Here is a 24376-nt window from a genome sequence, read left to right as displayed (position 1 = left end):
TAGTCTGCAGAGGATCAAGGACAGAGTGTGGAGCAACAGCAGTAATCTAGACAGGACAGGGAGGTGGTGGTGGAGGAGGTGCAAAGCAGTACCTTTGTGGATTTCCCCCCCTAATTATATCTAGATTTCCTAATAGACTAGATGTGGAATGTGAAAGAGCAGAGTGGAGTCAAGGATGATTCCAAAGTTTTTGGCTTAAGCAGTTACCAACTGGAAATATGAACTTGCCATCAACTCAGTCAGGAAAGGTTCTGGGATATAACAGATTTTCAGGGGTTCAATTTGGAAATGTTAAACTTGAGATGTCTACTGGACAATACATGAAAATGTCATGTAGTCAGAAATAAAAATCTAGGATTCATGGAAGAGGTCTGGGCTGGAAAATATAAATTTGAGAATCATCAACTTATAGATGGTATTTAAAAGGTGATACCTGATGAGATGACCTAGGTGCTCAGGGTAGAGAGGGGGAACACAGGACTTAAGACTGAGACATGCAGATATTCCAACATTAAGAGGGCGGGAAGAAGAGGAAGAACCAGCAAAGAAGACTGAGAAGAGGCCACCAATGACAGAGAAGGAAAATTTTTAAAAGTGGTATCTAGAAGTCAAGTGACTCTGACTAATGTCAGATTCAAATTTGTGGAAGTGAAGTGAAGTCGCTCAGTTGTGTCTGACTCTTTGCGACCCCATGGACTGTAGCCTGCCAGGCTCCTCTGTCAATGGGATTCTCCAGGCAAGAATACTGAAGTGGGTTGCCATTTCCTTCTCCAGGGGATCTTCCCAACCCAAGGATCGAACCCAGGTCTCCCGCACTGCAGGCAGACGCTTTATCCTCTGAGCCACTGGAGTGAGGTATAATTAACTCCATTATAAGCAAAGCCTTCAGTTGTAAATTACCTAGAATACAGAGCTAGACAAGGGAAGAGAATTTATCTAAGCTGCCTGTGAAGCTTCAAAAACCCGAGAAAGAATTAAGTTCTGAATACTGACTGAAGCAAGCAATGCATCTTCTTGTTATTTGTCCTCAGGCCACTTTCCATTTTCTTACAAGATTAATTAGAAGCTGACCAGCCATGCCCAATACCACTTCACCTGCTACAACGGCCTCACCTATAGTAATAGTTTACAATTAAGACGTAAACAAAAGTCTCCATGGAGCTAAAATGGATGTTATTAACACACCTGCAGACTGCAGATCGAGTCTTCTATTTAATAGAGTTTTTTAGGTCCCTTTTCCTTAACACACATTTTTAACCATTCTAAGTTATCTGGTTTCAACCTATAGCAATCAGATATAGCAAACAAGAAGGCAATGGGCAAGTACTGATAACTGAGAAATGACAAATGAAACAAAGGAAGACACAGAAATTATAAAAGGCAGATAGGAAGCCTTGAGTTCTTTAAGAAAGGGACCCACGGTTCTATAGCCTATATTAAGAGAGGATGGGCAGTTTCTCTTACTAAAACATACAGTAATTTCCTTAGGATGAAATAAAAATGCAAATTATGATCAGTAATTTATTTAAGAAGGTAAAGAGATACATCATCAAAATTCAGAGGAATTCTACATCAAAATATTAAGGTTTGGTCCTAAACGAGACAAGTCTACCCAGAAACCTGACTTTCTAGAATGATGGGTTCCCCAAGGACTGCTGACAGTCAGCTGTCTACAATTTACAGGAAAAGGTGGCAGACATGTCATGAGGCCTAATTCTGAACTGGCTTGATCTTATGGAGAATATGAAACTGTTGCTAAATTCTTTTCATGCTAAAAGTGTCTGTGACCACCTTCCCTGATGATCCCTGTGTCTGGTATTTATGACCTGGGTAATTCCCTTAAGTGTGAGTTGGATCTAGTGACTAGAGTCTAACAACTAGAATATGGCAAAAGTGATGGAATGTTATTTCTGAGATTAGGTCACAGATTAGAAACAGATTAGAAAAATCTGTTTCTTCTGGCTTGGGTACTCAAGATGAACAAAGACTTAACTCAAAACATTCTTTCAAAATAAGGAAATTTTAAACAACGTCCAGAAACACATACTAATGACCATACTATGTGCACTGCAGGTTTTAAAGTGCTGCTTCTGTTCACTGTTTTCTTCAAAGTGTGTGCATGTATACACACATATGCATGCACATACACACACATTCCAAGGGTTAAAAGATTAGTCTTATAACCCCTGGTTATGAATTCAAATTTCACTGTAAGTTCAAATCTAATTTATTCCTCCTTTCTGCCTTTTTCCTTCTTTCCATCCTCTTTCCAAGAGTGCTCAAGTGCACAGAATTGGATCACTTCTTAGTTCATAACAAACTTTCATCATTGGTCCATGCATGGCCTGCTATTTATTTTCTTATGCAATTCACTATTTTTATTAATATAAAAAGCATTTCCCCTCAAGAAACAATGATAGTTTCACATGCAGAGAAAACACAACTCCAGCCAGATATGATAATGCAGAAAGGAATCTAGATTTTGAAATTTACATCTTTAATCCCACTGGGCTCTTCTGGCCCACTAAAGACTCATTATCGCTAAAACACAAACATGAAACAGCTGATAACATGCATGTTTACATATTCTCATTTGTCTTAAAAATATTCTGGCAGCTTTGCAAACCTCAGACTGGGTTTCTGCAGCATTCAACAATCTTGTGTTAGAAACAATGGACAAGTGTTATTAATACATTCCCTATATCAAGAAGAAATATATTAATCAGTTCATAAGCATCATCTGCTTCTCCAAAAATGTTTTTTAAAAAAAATGTACTGACTTTTGGATGAAGTTGGACAAGATGGATTGGAATATAAATTGAATTGGGAATGTGTAGTAAATGTGGCATAGAAACCTCTAAAGAAAGCAGTATAAATATAGCAAATTTAGCATCAGGGCGTTGATTTCCAGGGGAGAAAAGTTAAACATGCAGGATGATTAATAAACTGTATCAGTTTACTATGGGATACTTACCAGGCAAGAATACATCTCTATTCAAAGGTAAACGTGTTGAGCGTAATTTTCAGTAACACTGAAGGACAGTTAATACACACAAGTACAGTCAATAATAATTTCATCAATTTCTTTTCACTGGGGAGCTTTTTCCTTCTTTTCTCAAACTAGGAACTTTTAACTTATCCTTTAAATATGACAATCCAGTAGAGCCAGTTCTGTGTCCACATAGCATCCCAAGTGCCTTAAATATATGGCAGTTATCATGTTGAACTACAGTTAGTTACACATCTACTTCTAGCATACTTCTTTTTTTTTTTTTAATTTTTCAGTGGGTTTTGTCATACATTGATATGAATCAACCATAGAGTTACACGTATTCCCCATCCCGGTCCCCCATCCCACCTCCCTCTCCACCCGATTCCTCTGGGTCTTCTCAGCCCACCAGGCCTGAGCACTTGACTCATGCATCCCACCTGAGCTGATGGTCTGTTTCACCACAGATAATATACATGCTGTTCTTTCGAAACATCCCACCCTCACCTTCTCCCACAGAGTTCAAAAGTCTGTTCTGTACTTCTGCGTCTCTTCTTCTGCCCTGCATATAGGACCATCGTTACCATCTTTCTAAATTCCGTATATATGTGTTAGTATACTGTAATGTTTATCTTTCTGGCTTACTTCACTCTGTATAATGGGCTCCAGTTTCATCCATCTCATTAGAACTGATTCAAATGAATTCTTTGTAACGGCTGAGTAATATTCCATGGTGTATATGTACCACAGCTTCCTTATCCATTCGTCTGCTGATGGGCATCTAGGTTGCTTCCATGTCCTGGCTATTATAAACAATGCTGCGATGAACATTGGGGTGCACGTGTCTCTTTCAGTTCTGGTTTCCTCAGTGTGTATGCCCAGAAGTGGTATTGCTGGCATACTTCTTAAGGAGAGGGACAGATCCTTAATTATCTGTATATCCTGGATGCAGGGATGAATGGACAGTTGGACAAAAAAAGAAATAAATGAAGAGATTCCTTCATAGTGGTCTCCATTTTTACAGATGATGGACCGAGGATAGTTTCTGAGGCCAACTTACAGTACAGATTAAGCAGAGAAGCAGAAGAAGCAAATCCATTGGGCCCTCCCTGATTGGAACCTACTGAACCTTCAGGGCTACATATGACATTATGTTATATGTTATATGTTATAGAATACTGTTAACTCATTCTATTCAATTCTACTTTTGGAAATAAATGAATTCAAGAATCAACCATTAAAAAGAATGAAATAATGCCACCTGCAGCAACATGGATGGACTGAGAGATTGTCATACTGAGTGAAATAAGTCAGAGAAAGAGAAATATCATATGATACCGTGTATAAGCAGAATAGGAAAAAAAAATGTTACAAATGAACTTGCTTACAAAACAGAAATAGACTCACAGACTTTCAGAATGAATTCATGTTTATATAAGGGAGGAGGGATAGTTAGGGAGTTTGAGATTGACATGTACACACTGCTACATTTAAAATTAACCTACTGTAATATAGCACAGGGAAATCTGCTCAATATTAGGTAACAACCTAAACCACTGGACTACCATGAAGTCCCAGGAATTTCTATTCTTAAAAAGACAGCCTTAATGGCGAGAAAAGGCAAAGTAGATAAGTGTGAGAACATATGTGAGATACATAAAAACATCACACATCAAAATACACAGAGAATTTCTAAAAATTGTTAAGGAAAAAGCAAATTATTTCATAGAAAATTGGGTAAGAGACTTGAAAAAGCATTTCATAACATAGTTCAGTGGCAAATAGCATGGAAAAGGGTTTGCTCTCTTTAGTTATTAAGGAATACTCATTTTAACCATAATGAGTTACCATAATGAGTGTAACCACTACGCTCCTATAAGAAAGACTAAAATTTTACAAGATTGACTCTAATATTAATGATGTAGAACAACTGAAATTCTCACACACCTGCTAGTGAGAGAATATAGTCACTTAGCATTATCTCCTAAATTTGCACATTCAAATGCCCTCTGACCCATACATTCATTCTGTGACGGAAATGTGCAAATGTTGCACATTCCCAAGAAAGACCTATTTTCAGGACTGCTCTTGGCTGGCTCCAGGGATCTGAGCTTAGAATGTTCTGTCTATAGGAATGTTTTTGCATGTCTGAGGCCTTGGGCTGGCCTGTCCCATTTTGAGCAGCTAGTTTATGTTAGTAATTTATTTATGGTGAACATCTGTTTTTTCTCTGGGGGGTCTACATGCCTACATGACCAATCCCCGAAAAAACCCTGGATTCAAAAGCTCTGGTGAGCTCCCTGGTTGGCAACAATTGACACGTGTTGTCACACATGTTGCTGGGTGAATGAAGCAAATCCTGTGTGACTCCACTGTGAGGGACATTTGAAAGATAGCACCTGGCTTCCTCCAGAGTTTTTCCCCCATGTGCCTTTTCTCTTTGTAGGTTTTACTTTCCATCTTTTTGCTATAATCAGCTACACTTGGAAGCATAAGAATTTTAGGACTACTGTCTTGGAAACTCCTAATGTAACCCTCAGGCACATTCTTGACAAAAGTGCATACTCATTTTCATCAAAAGACATGTACAAGGCTATTGTGTATCAACATTAAAACATCCCTACAACAATAAACAACTCAAATGTCCAAATAGTTGTGCAATTATAGTATCACATTAAAAAACAAAAATGAATTGCTGTGAAATGCAACAACATAAAACTCACAAATGTTAAAGGACAGAAACCAGACACAAAAGAATACTGTCAATAACCCCTAGCTAAAGACTACCAGGAATATAGCTGTAGCTGAACATGCTGAATTCATTACTCTTTTAAGCAAGGGAACACTCACACCATGGAAATGTGGAATGTCTCAGGAAAAGAGCATCAGAAAGAACTCTCATTAAAAAAAAAAGAAAGGACTCTCATGATTTTGGTTAGGTGATTTGGGGAAGAGTCCAAGGAAACAGGGTTTTGCTCTGGACTGGGGGCTGCCAGCAAGCAGGGATTATTCTCTAACTGGGTATCTTAATAAATCTTATCTAAAGGAAAGGAACACTAGAAGTAAGAATAAAGCTATTTTTGGTTAAGAAGCAAGAGGCAGGTATTTGGTATTTGTTGTTACTACAAAGTGGTCTTGCCTCTCCTCAGTTCACTGTGGTTGAAGAGGACGCCTGTCTTGGTGGTGCTCGGTGAGATCGCTGACACCCAGGAGAAGACCGTCGTACTTCAGTGACGAGCACAGAAAGTCAGTTTCTCATCACCCCTGGGCTAGATCTGCTGTGTCAGATCAGTTCTCTGAAGTCAGAGACTGCTTTTTACCTTTCTTCAAAATAAACAGTATGATTTCATTTATATGAAATTTAAAAGCAAGCAAAATTAAATCCATGATGGCAGAATTTAGGACAGAAGTTATCCGTGGAAAGAAGGAAAGAGGAAGAAGAAATAATTTGGAGGGGCAGGCACAGGGCTTCTGAGTACTCCTACTGTCTCCTTGGAAAGAAGCAGCATCTCTGGGTTGAAAAGTGGTGGAAAAATAGAAAGGCACTGGCAGTAGTCTGCAGTCTTCATTCAGTGATAAAGCACGGTCAATAGGCTTTCACTACAAGATGAGGTCTTTGTATGCTCACTTGTCTGTCAAATCACTATTCAGGAGAACGTCTCACTCAGTGGTAAAGAATCCACCTGAGATGCAGGAAATACAACATGAGCTGCATTTTCAGTCCCTGGGTCAGGAAGATCCCCTGGAGAAAGAAATGGCAACCTACTTCAGTATTCTTGCCTGGGAAATCCCACAAACAGAGGAGCCTGGCGGGCTACAGACCACGGGGTTGCAGAGTTGGACATGACTTAGTGGTAAAACAGCAGCAGTCACTTGTTGAAATGCAAAATGTATTAAGTGAAAAATATATGAAGAATTCACATGAAGCCCACTGATTCTTAGTCAAGATTTCAAGTTCCAAAAATGAACATTTGAAAAAAGCAATGTTGAATGTCTATCAGTGTCACTACATTGATTCAACAACAGGAAATAATACAGGCACACCTTGGAGATACTGTGAGTTTGGTTCTAGACAACCACAATGAAGCAAATATGGCAACAAAGCTAGTCGCACAGATTTTTTTGCTATCCCAGTGCCTATAAAATTTATGTTGACACTATCCAGTGAATCATAATCATTTTGCTGGTGGAGGGTCTCGCCTCAATGCTAATGACTGCTGATCATCAGGGTGGTGGTGGCTGAAGGTTAGGGTGGCTATGGCAATTTTTAAGAATAAGACAATAATGAAGTCTGCTTGCACTGACTCTTTCTTTCATGAACGATTTGTCAGCAGCATACAATATTGTTTGATAGCACTTTACCCACAGAGTAGAACATCTTTCAAAACTGGAATCAATCCTCTCAAACTCTACTGCTGCTTTATCTACTAAATTTATACAATATTCTAAATCCTTTGTTGTCATTTCAACAATCTTCATAGCATCTTCACCAGTAGTAGATTCCATTCTCAAGAAACCATTTTTCTTGCTCATCCAGAAGAAGAACCTCCTCAAGAATTCATGTTTTATCATGAGGTTACAGCAATTCAGTCACATCCTCAGGTTCTATTTCTAATTCTAGTTCTCTTGCTGTTTCCACCACATCTGCAGTTACTTCTTCCACTGAAGTCTTGAACCCCTTCAAGTCATCTATGACAGTTGGAATCAATTTCTTCTAAACTCCTGTTAATGTTGATATTTTTATCTCTTCCCATGAATCATGAATGTTTTTAACAGCATCTAGAACGGTGAATCCTTTCTAGGAGGTTTTTAATTTCCATTAGAGGAATTGCTTCTATCTAAGATATAGTATTATGAAGGTATTTCTTAAATAAGACTTGAAAGTCAAAATTATTCCTCAACCCATGGGCTTCAGAATGAATGCTGTGTTAGCAGGCATGAAAACAACATCAGTGTCATTGTCCATTCCCATCAGATCTCTTGGGTGACCAAGTACATTGTCAATGAGCAGTAATATTTGGAAAGGAATATTTTGAGCTTCCCTTGTAGCTCAGCTGGTAAAGAACCCATCTGCAATGTGGGAGACCTGGGCTGTTTGCTTTCTTAACATTTGTGTGTTCACTGGAGGAGCACTTTTAATTTCCTTCAAGAGCTTTCCCTTTGTATTCACAACTTGGCTAACTGAAGGTGCAAGAAGTCTGGCTTTTGGCCTGTCTCAGCTTTCCACATGCTCTCTTCACCAAGCCTGAACATCTCCAGTTCTGATGTAAGGTAAGAGGTATATAACTTTTTCTTTCACCTAATACTTAGAGGCCATTGTAGGGTTATAAATTGACCTAGTTTCAAAATTGCTATGTCTCAGGAAATAGTGAGGCCCAAAGAGGGAGAGAGATGAGGGAATCACCAATCAGTAGAGCAATCAGAACACGCAAAACATTTGTCAGTTAAGTTCACTGTCTTAAAATGGGCATGGCTTGAGGTGCCAAAACAATCACAATAGTAACATCAAATATCATTGATCACAGATCACAACAAATATAACAATGCATACACAACAGTGCATTACTATTTCTTCCTGGAGGTTCTGCAGGCACAATGCCCAGTATGAATGAAACTATGTAATGTCATAGAGGCTCTGAATAACACTATCAACAACCTTGATTTAATTTCTAATTGATACTTAAAGGACACTACATTCAACACATGCAGAATACACATTCTTACCACGTGCACACTGTACATTCCCTGAGAAAGAACAGATGCAGGACTATAAAACAATTATCAACAAATTTAAAAGGACCAAAATCATGCAGAATCATGCTATGTAAAACCATAGCTAAATTAAATAAGAATTCAGTATCAATTAACTATCTAAACCCAAACAATCTGGAAATTAACACACTTCTGAATAATAGAGTAAAAGAAAAAAAATCACAAGAGAAATTAGAAAAATCACAAGAGAAAAAATTGAAAAGAAATTTTAAACTGAATGACAAAGAAGATACAACATATCAAAATTTGTGGAATATAACAATAAGGCAGTTTAGAGGGAAATGTATAGCTTTAAATGTATTTATTAGAAAATATGAAATATTTACAATTGATTCCAGAACTACACCCCAATAAAAAAATAATAAATAAAAAAATAAAATTGATTCCTAAGGTTCAACCTTAGGAAGCTAGAAAAAAAGAACAAGCTTTAAGTAAAGATAAGGAAATAATAAAGATAAGAGAGATGATAGTAATACAAGCTCAAAAAAGTAGAAGACACCAGCAAAGAGAACGATAAAAACCAAAAGCTAGTTCTCTGTAATATCAAGAAAACTCAAACGCAATATTACCCCAAACAAAGCAGCTTAAAAGAACACACATTTATTATCTAAGAGTTTGTCTGGAGTCACGAGTCCACACACAGCTGAAAGCCCTCTGCTCAGCGTCTCACAAAGCTGCCAACAATATATTGGCCAGTGAGGAAGATTCTACTTTCGAGCTTACTTGGATTGTTTTAAGAATTCAATTCCTTGCAGTTATATAACTGTCAACTTGAGTTGCTATCTGTCAGTGGAGGAACCCTCAGTTCCTAGAGACTATGATGCAGGTCCCTGCCACAAGAAATTCTCCAGCACAGCAGCTGGCTTCCTCAAACTCAGGCAAAGGAGAGAATGGGAGCGAGGGAAGAGAGGGAGTAACTTCAGCAAATCTAGCCCAAGAATCTTACATAATGCAATCGTGTTCACATACATCCTGTCAACTTTGTTGTATTCTTACAGGCATACCTCATCTTATTGACCTACACTTTACGGTGCTTTGCAAACAGTGTTTTGTTTGTTTGTTTGTTTGTTTTACAAATTAAAGGCTTGCAGTAACTGTGCACTGAGCAAGTCTATCGGTACCAGTTTTTCTATAGCATCTGTTCATTTCCTGTCTGTGTGTAACATTTTGTTAATTCTTACAGTATTCCCTACTTTTTTCACTATTATTATATTTGTTATGATGATCTATGATCAGCAAGAGACAAGAAAGGTATCAGCTCAGCTGATTAATCTCAATTATCAACAGGAAACAGGATTTAAAATACACAGCGAAGGAAGGAAAGACATTTCCTAGAATCCAGGAGATTCTCTGTTACACTTGTTTACAACGAAAGTTAACGGAAAATTACTGCCAAACAATATAGGCATGACCATTATTGGCACACACCCTTTCAGAATGAGGGTTTGGGTCACTCCTCCAGGCGTAGAATCATAGAACCAACATGGTTAGTGAGGGCAAATGGAATATGAAATAGTTAGAGAAAGAAAGAAATTACAAATGCTGTCCATGACTACATGACAGGTACAGAAATGGGGACTACAATAGTGTTGTAGATTTTCTTGCTTGCTTTGTTATGAATGTCTGAATAGATTGATTTTTTTCTCCTCCCTTCCCATCCCCATACTGTCTAATAAAGGTGTGTGACTTATAGCTGACTTTATATCTCCATATTTAGGTTTCAGGATAGCAAAGACAGTGTGACTCAGCTGGGGGAGTAAGTATCAGCCAGAAATGAATAAAGTGCAATATGAAACATGGTGGCTCCTCTTTTGGGGAGATGGTTAATATGCTTTTAGTTTTGTAAGGGATCACTGCATCACATTAGAAGCATAATGTCATTATCTTTATTTGGAAATTAATATGGTTAAAATGGGTATGTATGTATGTCGGCCTGTTAAACAGATGAACTATGCTTGACTGTCCATGGTCAATAGGTATCACCACCATTCCTGTCTAGGGTAGAAAAGTAAGTCTGATGTAATTCCCTTCCCTGTGTGGTTCAGAGTAAATAGCTACCAATGAGAGAAATTTATATGAGATTTATAAAGTGGAAAATAAGCAGAAGCCATTATTCTCAAGACATGCAGCACCCCCACAGACCTCTTCTAAGGTCCCCACTTCATCTTGGTGGCATGCCTCTACAGGCCCTCCATTAGGATCCCTTACGGAGGTCCCATTTGACAGCTAGATGCAGTTTCTAGGGCTTCTCTGCAAACTCTGGCTTTCCACACACTGCAGGTTTAAATCATAAATGCCTATTTTCCTGATTTTTCTATGATAGCTTTAATCTAGTTCATTCTCTATTCTTCTTTTAAATAAAATGTCCAGTATATAATTTAAATTTTCCAGACCCTCAGTTCTCCTAGATTTTCAGTTCAGTTCAGTCACTCAGTCGTGTCCAACTCTTTGTGACCCCATGAACTGCAGCACACCAGGCCTCCCTGTCCACCACCAACTCCCGGAGTCCACTCAAACCCATGTCCATCGAGTCGGTGATGCCATCCAACCATCTAATCCTCTGTTGTCTGTCCCCTTCTCCTCCTGCCCTCACTCTTTCCCAGCATCAGGGTCTTTTCCAGTGAGTCAGCTCTTCGCATCAGGTGGTCGAAGTACTGGAGTTTCAGCTTCAACATCAGTCCTTCCAATGAACACCCAGGACTGATCTCCTTTAGGATGGACTGGTTGGATCTACTTGCAGTCCAGGGGACTCTCAAGAATCTTCTCCAACACCTCAGTTCAAAAGCATCAATTCGGAACCCTCCCCCTACCGGCGCCTCAGAAGGCAGACCATTCATCAAGAATTTTGTATCCAAGGCACAGAAGTTTGTTACCGAAGATGATGAATGCTGACATGGATGCAGTTGATGCTGAAAATCAGGTGGAACTGGAGGAAAAAACACGACTTATTAATCAAGTGTTGGAACTCCAACACACACTTGAAGATCTGTCTGCAAGAGTAGATGCAGTTAAGGAAGAAAATCTGAAGCTAAAATCAGAAAACCAAGTTCTTGGACAATATATAGAAAATCTCATGTCAGCTTCTAGTGTTTTTCAAACAACTGACACAAAAAGCAAAAGAAAATAAGGGATTGATATCTCTTATGTCTTATGGAATTGCTGCTGATCTTTTTTTTCTTTAAAACTTGGATAGATCCCAAAAGTTATAGTACTTTTGTTTGTGGCTTCACTGAGTATTTATGAAGATAATGTCAGATCTAGGCAAAATTAAGAGCATAACAGAAGACTTCCATGAGTTTGTGTATTATGTTAGTCTATGAAAATGTGCAAATGTAGAGACTTTATAATTAGAAATGCATATATTTATGAAACTTGAAAATGAATGTTTTATCAAATTTGTTTTGATCTATAGGGTTAGCATTGTCTTATATTGTAGGCATAGAGATACAAGCAAATAACTACTGTGTCGTGAAAAAGTAACCAAAATCATGTACTGAATGCACAGCTTTATGTACCCTGTCTACCATCGTGTGCCTCTTTTCCATTTGCTTTCTTGCTGTTTTTCCTTCCCCTAAGGAAAAAATTGGTTTCACATTTGTAAAAAGTAATTTCAGTAGCTAATCATCTAGGAGAGTAGTCTGAACTCTAACCGTTGAAACTTAACCAAAATAAGATACTTTCTCAGTTAGGGCTTATTTATTATGTTTAGTAGTAAGGATAGTAGTTTTCTCTTTCATTAATTGAAAATGGAGGCTATAAAAATGAAGATTTTTCTTTGAATTATGGTATGGGGAAGATTTTTTATTAAAAACTTCCCTTTGCACAAAATAACCCACTTGGTATCTGAAAAGATGAGTTCTGGTTGTGTGTGTGTTTGAAATAGAAATTTTTGAGGAAAAATAGAAATAGGATGGGAAAAGTACTTGGTAAGTACCTGTAACCAACTACAAATGTTTCTACTCCAGATTTATGTTCTCTCTGGCACAGATTGGATTTTGGAAGGAATATTTTTTAAAATGGATTAAGTTTGGCTAACCTTACGTAAACCATACCTAGAAGAGAATAGAGTTTGGTCTCAGGTTTATTTGTAGTACCCAGCAGATCAACTTTGCAAAGTCCATTAAGAGTGGATTAGTATCAGAGTCATGAATAAGATGGGAGAGTTTTACATGTAAACTAATTGATGATTTCTCAGTATTTTATCTACTTCTCCCAGACATCTCTGCAAACCCAACTACTGGTTTGCAGAATTTTAGTCATTTAACCGTTTTTTAAAATTTAGTTGAGTAGGTTCCATTTGGTAAGGAAATCAGTAGTGTTAGTTAAAATGTTAAATAGGAAAAGAAATCCACTAATATAGTTTATAGTTATTAAATTTAGGCTAATCATGGAATAATCTTATGTTTGTATTGGTGTAAGATTTGATGACTTTAGCTATTTGAATATATAATAGTCATACTGCAAACATTGTGCATCTCTTTGTGACCTAATTTTCAAACATTTAAAATTGTGTTGCAGTTACGCTTTGCTGTTTAATAAAAAGCTGTTTAAAAAAAAAAAAACAAAAAAAACAAAAGCATCAATTCTTCGGCGCTCAGCTTTTTTATAGTCCAACTCTCACATCCGTACATGACCACTGGAAAAACCATAGCCTTGACCAGACAGACCTTTGTTGGCAAAGTAATGTCTCTGCTTTTTAATGTGCTGTCTGGGTTGGTCATAACTTTCCTTCCAAGGAGTAAGTGTCTTTTAATTTCATGGCTGCAATCACCATCTGCAGTGATTTTGGAGCCCAGAAAAATAAAGCCTGACACTGTTTCCCCATCTATTTGCCATGAAGTGATGGGACCAGATGGCATGATCTTAGTTTTCTGAATGTTGAGCTTTAAGCCAACTTTTTCACTCTCCTCCTTCATTTTCATCAAGAGGCTTTCTAATTCTTCTTCACTTTCTGCCATAAGGGTGGTGTCATCTGCATATCTGAGGTTACTGATATTTCTCCCAGCAATCTTGATTCCAGTTTGTGGTTCCTCCAGCCCATCGTTTCTCATGATGTACTCTGCATATAAGTTAAATAAGCAGGGTGACAATATACAGCCTTGACGTACTCCTTTTCCTATTTGGAACCACTCTGTTGTTCCATGTCCAGTTCTAACTGTTGTTTCCTGACCCGCATACAGGTTTCTCAAGAGGCAAGTCAGGTGGTCTGGTATTCCCATCTCAGAATTTTCCACAGTTTATTGTGATCCACACAGTCAAAGGCTTTAGCATAGTCAATAAAGCAGAAATAGATGTTTTTTTTGGAACTCTCTTGCTTTTTCGATGATCTAGAGGATGTTGGCAATTTGATCTCTGGTTCCTCTGCCTTTTCAAAAAACAGCTTGAACATCTGGAAGTTCTCGGTTCACGTATTGCTGAAGCCTGGCTTTGAGAATTTTAAGCATCACTTTACTAGCATGTGAGATGAGTACAATTGTGCGGGAGTTTGAGTATTCTTTGGAATTTTGGTAAGCCATAATTAATGTATTAGACTCCTCACTCCTATAATACTTACAGTAGCTCCCTTTCCTGAACTAAATACAGACTGACACCATCATAAAGTACTGCAGTAGCCACTGGAGCTCACCTTTGTGTAATGTAGCATTTCTCACATAAGGCAGAATCCCTGTGAACTGGGCTATGACTTCAAATGTTGCCTACAAGAACTTCATATTAGGACACAGTATTTTTGGTCAAAGAAATATTCTTCTTCCTATGTCTAAAGTTTATTTTTGCTAATAACAATCATTTTATTGAACACCGGCTAACTCTCAAGTGCTCAAGATACAAAATGCCTTTAAAAAATCCTTAGTATAAAAGAAGTAGTAAATAATATAAATGATACTAGAACTGCAAGAGCAAAGGCAGGCACGAAGAATAGTAGAAGGACCTGCGGCACGTAAGAGGCATCATGTGAGCTGAGTCTTAAAGGACAAAGCTGTAAAATGAAGAAGAGGACCAAGCTATTCAAGGCAAGAAGGGCAAGTGCTAAGGTACAGGGTTATAAAAATGTGCCAAGAGAATGAAAGGCAGGTAGTGTGGTGTGACTGGAAGGATAAAAAGAGATGAGGTTGAAAAGGAAAACTGAATGCAACAGACAAAGAATCTTAATGCTGTTCTAAGGAGTTTCATTATGGTTATGAAACAGAAGCCCTCATTAAAACGATAAGAAAACATCAGATAAATTTTTGTTTAGAGCCATCAAAGATCAAATACCTCACAAATGTATTGTTTCTTTTTCTAAAATGTATGAAAGCTGCCTGCATTGGTCATTTCTTTAGGTCCACTTATGAAACCCACATGTGCATGTGGGTTGTGTCGTTTCCGTTGTGCCCAACTTTTTGCGACCCCATGGACTGTAGCCTGCCAGGCTCCTCTGTCCATGGGGATTGTCCAGGCAAGAATACCAGAGTGGGTTGTCAAGCCCTCCTCCAGGGGATCTTCCCGACCTAGGCATTGATCCCACGTTCTTGTGTCTCCTGCATTAGCAGATACGTTCTTTACAACTAGTGCTACCTGGGACCTATATACATACAAAATTAAATTTGATTTTCTTTTGTTAAAAAAAAAAAAAAAAGAGCCATCAAAGAGCAGTGGATGCAAAGAAGCAATGAAGTCTAAATGACTTCCAGAGAAGGATGAGTTCTTCAAAGGAGAGCAAAGAGCCTCTTTCTATCTTGAATCAACTGCCTAATCTGCGTATAGGTAGGTAAAAAAGCAAGCCTACCAGAGGTGAAAGATTTTGCTGATAAGATAAAAAGAAGCTGAACTTTCAGTGGCAGTGTGAACTGGTATGATGAATTCAAATCTAGAAGAGGCCCAGATGTAAAAATAAATCTCTTAGTCTAATAACTATAACCCAAGGGACTTCTGCTGAGTAAGCAGCAGAGGAAGCAGAGATAGAAAGGAGAGAGATCTCCCAAACTTGTGTGGTCCTTAGATTCCAGGGTCCTGCTGCAGCTGCAATCCAGAGGTGAAACAAATTAATTTAAGCTTCAACCCAGTCCCTGCCAGCTGCTATTTTTAAAAACCCAAAGAAATCAGCCTTTCATCCTCAGAACACAGGAAACTGCGGGTTGGGCTAAAGGTCAAATCTCCATAATTTCATTTAAATCTAGAAGTAAAGTGACTAAAACTGCTGCTCAGACCCAGCCCAGTCTGACTCATTGAAATCTGAATGATCAGCCAAATACCCCAGCTGCTTGAGAGAGGAAAGAATATGCCCTATCTGGGAAAAATAAAGGAAAAATATTATCTAGGTTACTTCTTTTATACAAAAGGTCCAGTATGAAACAAACCCTAAAACATACAAAGAAGTAAATAAGCATAATTGATAATTAAGAAAAAGAGCCAAAAGGAAGACCCATGTGTAAGAACTTTAAAATAATTATAAAAATGTTATAAGAATTCAGAGGAGAAGATGAACAGAATGAGTGAAGAGATAGAGGATTCCAGCAAAGAAACAGAAATTCTAGTTCTGAAAAATAAATTATCTGAAATAAAGTCCTTGGATGGGATTAATAGCAGGATGGACACAGAAGAAGAAAGCATCAATGAATTCAAATGTAAGTTAATTAAAAGCAAATTAAACCTGAAGCGAGAGATGGCAAAAAGAGGATCAGTGAATCTGGCACTTTTAGTCAAACTGGCAAAAACTGAAGAGAAAAATCTTACAGCAGTCAAAACACAGGGCTTCCCTGGTGGCTCAGCGGGAAAGAATCTGCCTGCCAACGCAGGAGATGTGGGTTCAGTCCCTGGGTTGGGAACATCCCCTGTAGAAGCCAATGGTGAGCCACTCCAGTATTCTTGCCTGGGAAATCCATGGACAGAGGAGCCTGGCGGGCTACAGTCTATAGCGTCAAAAGGAGTTGGACATGACTTAGCAACTAAACAACAACAAATTCTATCAACTGAACTATGTGTCAAAGAAGTACAGAACTGTTGAACTTCAGTACTCAAAACCAAAAAACAAACAAAGCTATTACATTCATAAGAATTTTAGTTGATTTCCTATAAAAACAATGACAACCAATAAAATAACATATTCTGAGTGCTGAAAGTAAAACAAACAAGCAAACAAAACTCAAAAAACTGTCAATCTAGAACTCTACACCAAGTAAAATATTCTCATATAATGAAGGAGAAATAATGACATTTTCAACATGGTTGCATAAAAACAACGAAATGGCTATACTTATATGAGACAAAGGAGATTTCCAGAGAGAAACGTCAGAGATGATGAGATACACTTCATAATAAGAGCTAATTACTTAAGAATATATAAAAAGGTAAGCTCCTAATGATAGATTCAAAACACATGAAGCAAAATTGATAGAAATAAAAGAACAAATTCACATCTTTCTCCCAAACTGATAAAATTAGACTCTCCAAAAGCAGTAAGAATTAGAAGATCTGAGCAACACTGTGAAACAACATGACCTAATCAATATTTATAGAATTCTGCAACAACTGCAGAATATACATCCTCTCAAGTGACATGTAAGAACATATGCTGGCCATAAGGCAATTTATAATATATTTCAAAGGACTGAAACCACACTAGTGTATTCTCTAATTGTAATGGAATTAACTTAGAAACCAACAATAAAAAGCGCATCAGAAAATTTCCAAAGATTTGGTTGAAAAGTACCATTCTAGGCTTTGAGATAAATCCACGCATCTATGGACACCTTATCTTTGACAAAGGAGGCAAGAATATACAATGGAGAAAAGACAATCTCTTTAACAAGTGGTTCTGGGTAAAAGAATGAAACTAGAACACTTTCTAACACCATACAAAAAAACAAACTCAAAATGGATTAAAGATCTAAACCTAAGACCAGAAATTATAAAACTCCTAGAGGAAAACATAGGCAAAATACTCTCCAACATAAATCACAGCAGGATCCTCTATGACCCACCTCCCAGGGTATTGGAAATAAAAGCAAAAATAAACAAATGGGACCTAATTAAACTTAAAAGTTCATGCACAACAAAGGAAACTGTAAGCAAGGTGAAAAGACAGCCTTCAGAACTGGAGAAAATAATAGCAAATGAAGCAACTGACAATCTCAAAAATATACAAGCAACTCCTGCAGCTCAATTCCAGAAAAATAAATGACAATCAAAAAATGGGCCAAAGAACTAAACAGACATTTCTCCAAAGAAGACATACAGATGGCTAACAAACACATGAAAAGATGCTCAACATCATTCATCATCAGAGAAATGCAAATCAAAACCACAATGAGGTACCATTTCATGCCAGTCAGAATGGCTACTATCCAAAAGTCTACAAGCAATAAATGCTGGAGAGGGTGTGGAGAAAAGGGAACCCTCTTACACTGTTGGTGGGAATGCAAACTAGTACAGCCACTATGGAGAACAGTGTGGAGATTCTTTAAAAAACTGGAAATAGAACTGCCATATGACCCAGCAATCCCACTTCTGGGCATACACACTAAGGAAACCAGAATTGAAAGAGACATGTGTACCCCAATGTTCATCACAGCACTGTTTATAATAGCCAGGACATGGAAGCAACCTAGATGCCCATCAGCAGACGGATGGATAAGAAAGCTGTGGTACATATACACAATGGAATATTACTCAGCCATTAAAAAGAATACATTTGAATCAGTTCTAATGAGATGGATGAAACTGGAGCCTATTATACAGAGTGAAGTCAGTCAGAAAGAAAAACACCAATACAGTATACTAACGCATATATACGGAATTTATAAAGATGGTAATGATAACCCTATATGTGAGACAGCAAAAGAGACACAGATATATAGAACAGTCTTTTGGACTCTGTGGGAGAGGGCGAGGGTGGGATGATTGGGAGAATGGCACTGAAACATGTATATTATCATATGTGAAACGAATCGCCAGTCCAGGTTTAATGTATGAGACAGGGTGCTCGGGGCTGGTGCACTGGGATGACCCAGGGGGATGGGACGGGGAGGGAGGTGGCAGGGGGGTTCAGGATGGGAAACACGTATATCTGTGGCAGATTCATGTCAATACCACTACAATATTGTAAAATAATTAGCCTACAATTAAAATAAATACATTTATATTTTAAAAAAAGAGAAAAAAAAGAAATAGAAAAATAAAAAAGAAGTCTGGACTTTATCCTATAGTACTACTGGAGCTATTCAAGGTTTACACGAGGGAATAGTATGTTCAGATACATTCAGATTTGAACTTTTAAAAAAGTAACTGTCATTGAATATTTTTTTAAATGTAGAAGAATGAATACACTCACATGCACAAAGGGGAATAAACCATACTTCATGTGAATAATGAGGAGAAACTGAAATAAGTAAGGTAGCTAAAATAAGAATTGAGTCAAGATAATTTCAAATATATAATCAAGGGGGCTTGGTGATTAATTAATTACAAGTCATCTGCAAAGCTAGGTAATCCTAACTTTGATCACTAGACAAACAGAAATGCTATGCATGGAAATAAGAAAAACAAAGAGAGGAAGCTTTTGCTGGGTAGAAGAACTGGAAAACATAGGTGTGCATTACAGGCTCTCCCGATAATGCAAGAACATTCCAACAGCTGTAGCTTCTCTTTTTTTCAGTGCGTCCTTTAAAAAAAAAAAAAAAAAAACTATTTATTTTAATTAGAGGATTATTACTTTACAATATTGTGATGGTATTTGCCATACATCAATATGAACTGTCCGTAAGTATACATGTGTCCCTTCCATCCTGAAGCCCCCACCTGCTTCCCTCCCTACCCTATCCCTCCAGGATGTCACCGAGCACCGGCTTTGGGTGCCCTTACTGTCTGGTTCAGGCATATAAACCAACTCCCTCTCCCAGCTAACTTAATATTAAAGTTCCTCCTTGTTTGCTCTGTGGGTTCTATACACTGATACGTGCTTTTCTATTTAACTATTTGTTCTTCCTTAGTACTATCTAGTCTGGTTTTCAACTGGATATTCCATTCACACTTGGATTTGCTTTTCAGCTCACTCTTCAGGTTTAGTAACCAGGTCTGTTACTGCTCTGTTTGGGGCTTGACCCATGTGTCCTGAGGACTCTGCTCCCTGGCTCAAAATAGACATTGCAAATATAGATAAACACAGCCTAAACCCGCCCCTATTCTAGATGCTTGCTCAGTTTAGTGAAAAATCTGTCTAGCTTCTATCAGGGAATAGGTATGGACAATAAATTCATTTTGGACATTGAGTTTAAGATCCTTGTGAACAACCAGGTGGAGAGACACAAAAAGCAGCTGGAAAAAATGAGCTTGGGGCTCAAGAAAGAGACCCTAGGAGATACAGATTTATAATAATCAGCAAATAAATTGTAATCAAAGTCACACAAGTGAAAAGAAAAGTCACACAAGTGAATGAGTTTTTCAAGGAGACTGTAAAACAGAAGTTCTTACTCTGATGAGCTTTAGATGCATCTATGAATCCATTAAAATTATAGAATAAAATTCTCTCTATATATATGTTGTCTTATTTTTCAGACAGGGACCCATAGTTTTATCAGATCTCAAAGGTCTATAAATTTAAAAAGATTAAAAACCCATGGGCAAGGAGATTGCTAGAACATAACATGGGGAGGGAGACTACTGGAAAGTAACCTAGAGGGCGCTATTTACTGAAATGTGCTACAATTTTGGGATTAGAGACCTCAGTGATGGGAAAGGACATGGAATATGTTAGCATTTCATTTCCAATTTACCATCTGAGTAAGAGCAGCCATGAAGCACATGATTTTCTATTCAAAATTGAGCAACATGTCTCCAAAATACACTGACTCAGACACCAATATTTCTAGACTATCCAAAGTTGTATGAAAAACACAATTTTTAGGCCTAGAACTTTGGATTCTGTATTTCCAGTCAAAACGTGAATTTTTCCCTACTCCCATCCCATAGATAAAGGGCACAATCTCCCCAGCCATCTTCTTTCTCTGGAGTCAATCTCATGTCACAGCTGACAAGTGAAGATCAATTTTTAAGCATTACGTTATGAAACTTCACCTATCATCAGTGCTGGATATATTAGCATCTGAGCTTTTACAGAAAAAAGCCTTGAAAATATATAGCTTTGAAAAACTCCACAAAACAAGGATGTCGGCTTGTATGCTTTATCACAAAAAGCTCAAAAATGCAACTATGGTTCACACTTTATCTTGTTTCTCCCAAAATTACTTGTTACTTTAGAGACAGACAGGGTTGGGGAGGGAGGTTTTTTCCAGTATATACTTTGAAACTCTTCAAAAGCCACAAAAGTGTATGAAACAAACTGTCTAGTCACAAGGATTCAAACCACAGCATTCTTCCCTACTTAACCACTCAAGCAAGCCAAGAACAGTCTAACCAGCCAATTCACATGTAGGAAAACTACAATATCTACTGCTTGGGAAACCTCTAAATATCATTTATACATGTACCTTGGTTTATAAAAACCATTTTAGTATGTACAAAAGCAAAAGTTATGAATTACCAATTACCAAGAGACTAAAAAGGACTATGATAATGGATGCTGGACTGTGTACTGTCTTTAGCAGAACATAATTAACAAAACTTTAACACACATAAAACTTTTTTTAAACTTACGAAATAGTTTCATAAAAGAATATATGCATGTAGGTAGTAACTGGAAATGTTCAATTATATTAATCAATGAAACCTACTAAAATCAGCAAAAATCTATAAAATAAAATCACCTATATTACCCTGGTAGTTCAAAAGATTTTTAAAAATTTATCAACATATATCATGCACCTTAAAATTTTAGATACTCTGACATAGTTTAATTCCACTCTCATTATTCTAACCTTTAAAAAAAGAACCCACTAAAATGCAGTATGCGCAAAGATGTTTATTGCAGCACTGTTTGCCAAAGAGAAAATTGTAAACAACAAAAAAAAAACAGTGAAATGAATTATATTACATAAACTAGGGAAACCTCATTCATCCATTCACTTTTCATTCATTCATTCACTTACTACTTTGTTTCAAAAGGATTTAAAGTGGTTCATATAAAAAAAAATAAAGTGGTTCATATAATGATTTATTTATACAACCATGAAAAAGCATGTTAAAAAACATGTGCACAATGAGAAAATGCTCATGAATACTTAGTGGAAATGGTGAGATACAAGATTTTGTGTGTGCATAAGTAAGATTAAAAGTTATGTAATCTTACCTTTGTTTAACATGTACAGAAGAAAGGGAAATTCATCAAAATACTAACAATGGCATTTGTCTGAGTGGTAACATTATATGTGAATTTTTTCCTATCTTTTTAATTTTATAGGTTTTATAAACTGAGCTTATCATTTTATAATAATGCTTATATATGAAAAATATTAAAAGGATAAAGATAATTTTAAAACTAAAAATATCTGCCTCCTTATATGATGGTTTATAAGAAAACAGCTCTTTCCAAATAGCCGCTAATGACTTGAAAAAAGAAAACAAAAGTAATATCTAAGAGTAAAAAATCCACAAGGAAATCTGCCTCATGAAATATGTTAGTCAACTAAAAGTATCAAAAGGAGGATGAATAAAAAGAATAAAAAGATGATGTAAGACTGTGGGGAGGGGAGAACACTGCATAAAAAGAGAATACCAGAAAAAGGCAAGAAATTTTAATCTTGACAATCAAATAGCCTATCAGTGACTTACACTAACATGGTTGTCTTATTCAAACTGTAGTTTCAAAAAAGACCAAATCTAGAGAGTGAAAGTAGAACTATGGTTGCCAGGGGCTGGAGAAAGGAGGAATGTGTAATGAGTATGTAGTTTCAAATTGGAAAGATAAAAAAAGTCTGAGATGGATGGTGGTGACAGCCATACAACAATGCAAATGTACTGAATTGTATAAATTGTTAAAATGGTAAATCTTGTTATCTGAATTTTACCACAATAAAAAAATACATTAAGATCTGATTTGAAGTAGAATATAGAGGTAAGGTATATATTCAGATTTTTTGAATTCTGAACTTTCCTCAAATAAGATTATAAAGATGTGAGCATAATTTATTAAAAGATATAGTTGTAGTAACACTTTACTAGCAACTTTCTCTCAATCAGAGGGTAGTTTATTGTACCTATTTCTAGTAATTCTTCTCATGTAGTCAATGCTCAGTTTTCAAATGCCAAGAAATCATGCCTCATCTAACCAAAGTAAAGCAGCCATTAGATTCAGAGTAAAAATAAACTACAAGTGAGATCACTAACAATTCTGGTGTTAAGGCCAGTTTATGATAATCAGCTAATAGAATAAATTTCTCCAACAGTAAGCACTATTCTTAGAAAATGGGAAAAAAGAGATTGAAGAATTGTCCCCACAGTCCCTGGAAAGAGCCACAGTTATCCTTAAAATTCAGTGGAAGATTTCTGACAATGAAGCATTTTACAAAAAGGACTTTTCTAATTTAAAATAATTTTCTGGTCATAAAAAAAGCAAGAAATAAAACAAGAAAAAACTTTCCTGGATCCAAATTCCATACCCGGTTTTCTCAATTCACTTTCAAGTTCTCACTTACCCTTCTGGTGTTTTCAAGAATTTTGGGATCAGGTTTTCCATAGTTAGGTGGATTGGCATATGGGTCATATCCAAGTTTGGCAAGCATGGGTGCAATCACTGCCATGTCTTGTAAAACATCTGAAGGTATCTTCCCAACCCATTTTGATAGAGCTCCCATATTGACTGGCTTGATGACTTGGTCTGTAGATCTCTCCACTCTGAAAACAATATAATATGAATAAATATGTATTTAGAATATCAAAAACAGTATTGGAAATTATTTTTGATGACTTTAAAAATTACAAGTCTCTGGATTATAAAGCTATTGAAAAAGAGCACATTTTTCAGGCTTAACATTATTTACTAGACATTTTTTTTAATGTTCTCAATTTGATAGCAATTATTGGCAATCTCAGATTTCTAGAAATAGGAAAAAGGGTCAGCTGAAAACATCTGCACAAAATGTATTATTGACACTTTAATTACAACATTCAGAAAAAAATAACATAAGATGCTCAGAAAAACAGCTGATCACCTTACTTGAAATACATTTAAAAAACACAGATAAATAAGATGGCTTGATTGAAAGATGACCAAAGGGACAGAAAGATGGACATATTATGTGAAAAAGTAAATACAGCAAAACGTTAATTGTAGCTAGTGGATATAATTCTTTCAGTTTTTTGTATGTTTGAAATTTTTCATAATAAAATATGAGGGGGAAAATAGTCAACCACTATCCACTAACAATGCAAAAGATTCCTCTGTCTTATTTTTCTGTTGATTTTCTAAAGAACTCTATTTTATAAGGAAGAAAAGTGCTTTTACGACTTTTACTATTACAAAATAAACGCGTTTTAACTCTTGACCTAGAAATTTACTTTACGTCTATAGTGATACTATGTTTGACCAAAAACTCATAATATTAGTGCAAAATATAATATATAAAGACATCTGTATTTAAATTGCATCTGAACTAGGAGATTTTGGCCTAATGACTATCAAACAAAAGTGGCAAAAAAAAATGCCTAAAAGAGTATTATATTAATATCATAATACATTAGAAG

The 24376-nt window shown here is 36.7% G+C and overlaps 2 protein-coding genes across 3 annotated transcripts in view; one reads left to right on the top strand and one right to left on the bottom strand.

Annotated features, from left to right (window-relative positions):
- Positions 1 to 24376, bottom strand: part of TPST1 (tyrosylprotein sulfotransferase 1) — a 106133-nt gene that overhangs the window by 9807 nt on the left and 71950 nt on the right. For both annotated transcript variants that reach the window (XM_065924766.1, XM_065924767.1), the window contains exon 3: positions 23329 to 23527. In XM_065924766.1, the coding sequence (XP_065780838.1) occupies positions 23329 to 23527 (199 nt within the window). The remainder of the gene's footprint in view (positions 1 to 23328; positions 23528 to 24376) is intronic.
- LOC136158557 (short coiled-coil protein) lies at positions 11538 to 13312 on the top strand. Its single transcript, XM_065920372.1, has one exon. The coding sequence runs from the start codon at positions 11640 to 11642 to the stop codon at positions 11886 to 11888; it is 249 nt and encodes an 82-aa protein (XP_065776444.1). The 5' UTR covers positions 11538 to 11639; the 3' UTR covers positions 11889 to 13312.

Source organism: Muntiacus reevesi, chromosome 2, assembly GCF_963930625.1.
Source record: "Muntiacus reevesi chromosome 2, mMunRee1.1, whole genome shotgun sequence".
Taxonomy (NCBI): Eukaryota; Metazoa; Chordata; class Mammalia; order Artiodactyla; family Cervidae; genus Muntiacus; species Muntiacus reevesi.
Note: the sequence above shows the minus strand (reverse complement) of the source record. Positions and strands in the feature narration are given on the sequence as shown.

Excerpts from the sequence above, each read along its gene's own strand:
- LOC136158557 (XM_065920372.1), top strand. The coding sequence starts at position 11,640 with ATGATGAATGCTGACATGGATGCAGTTGATGCTGAAAATCAGGTGGAA.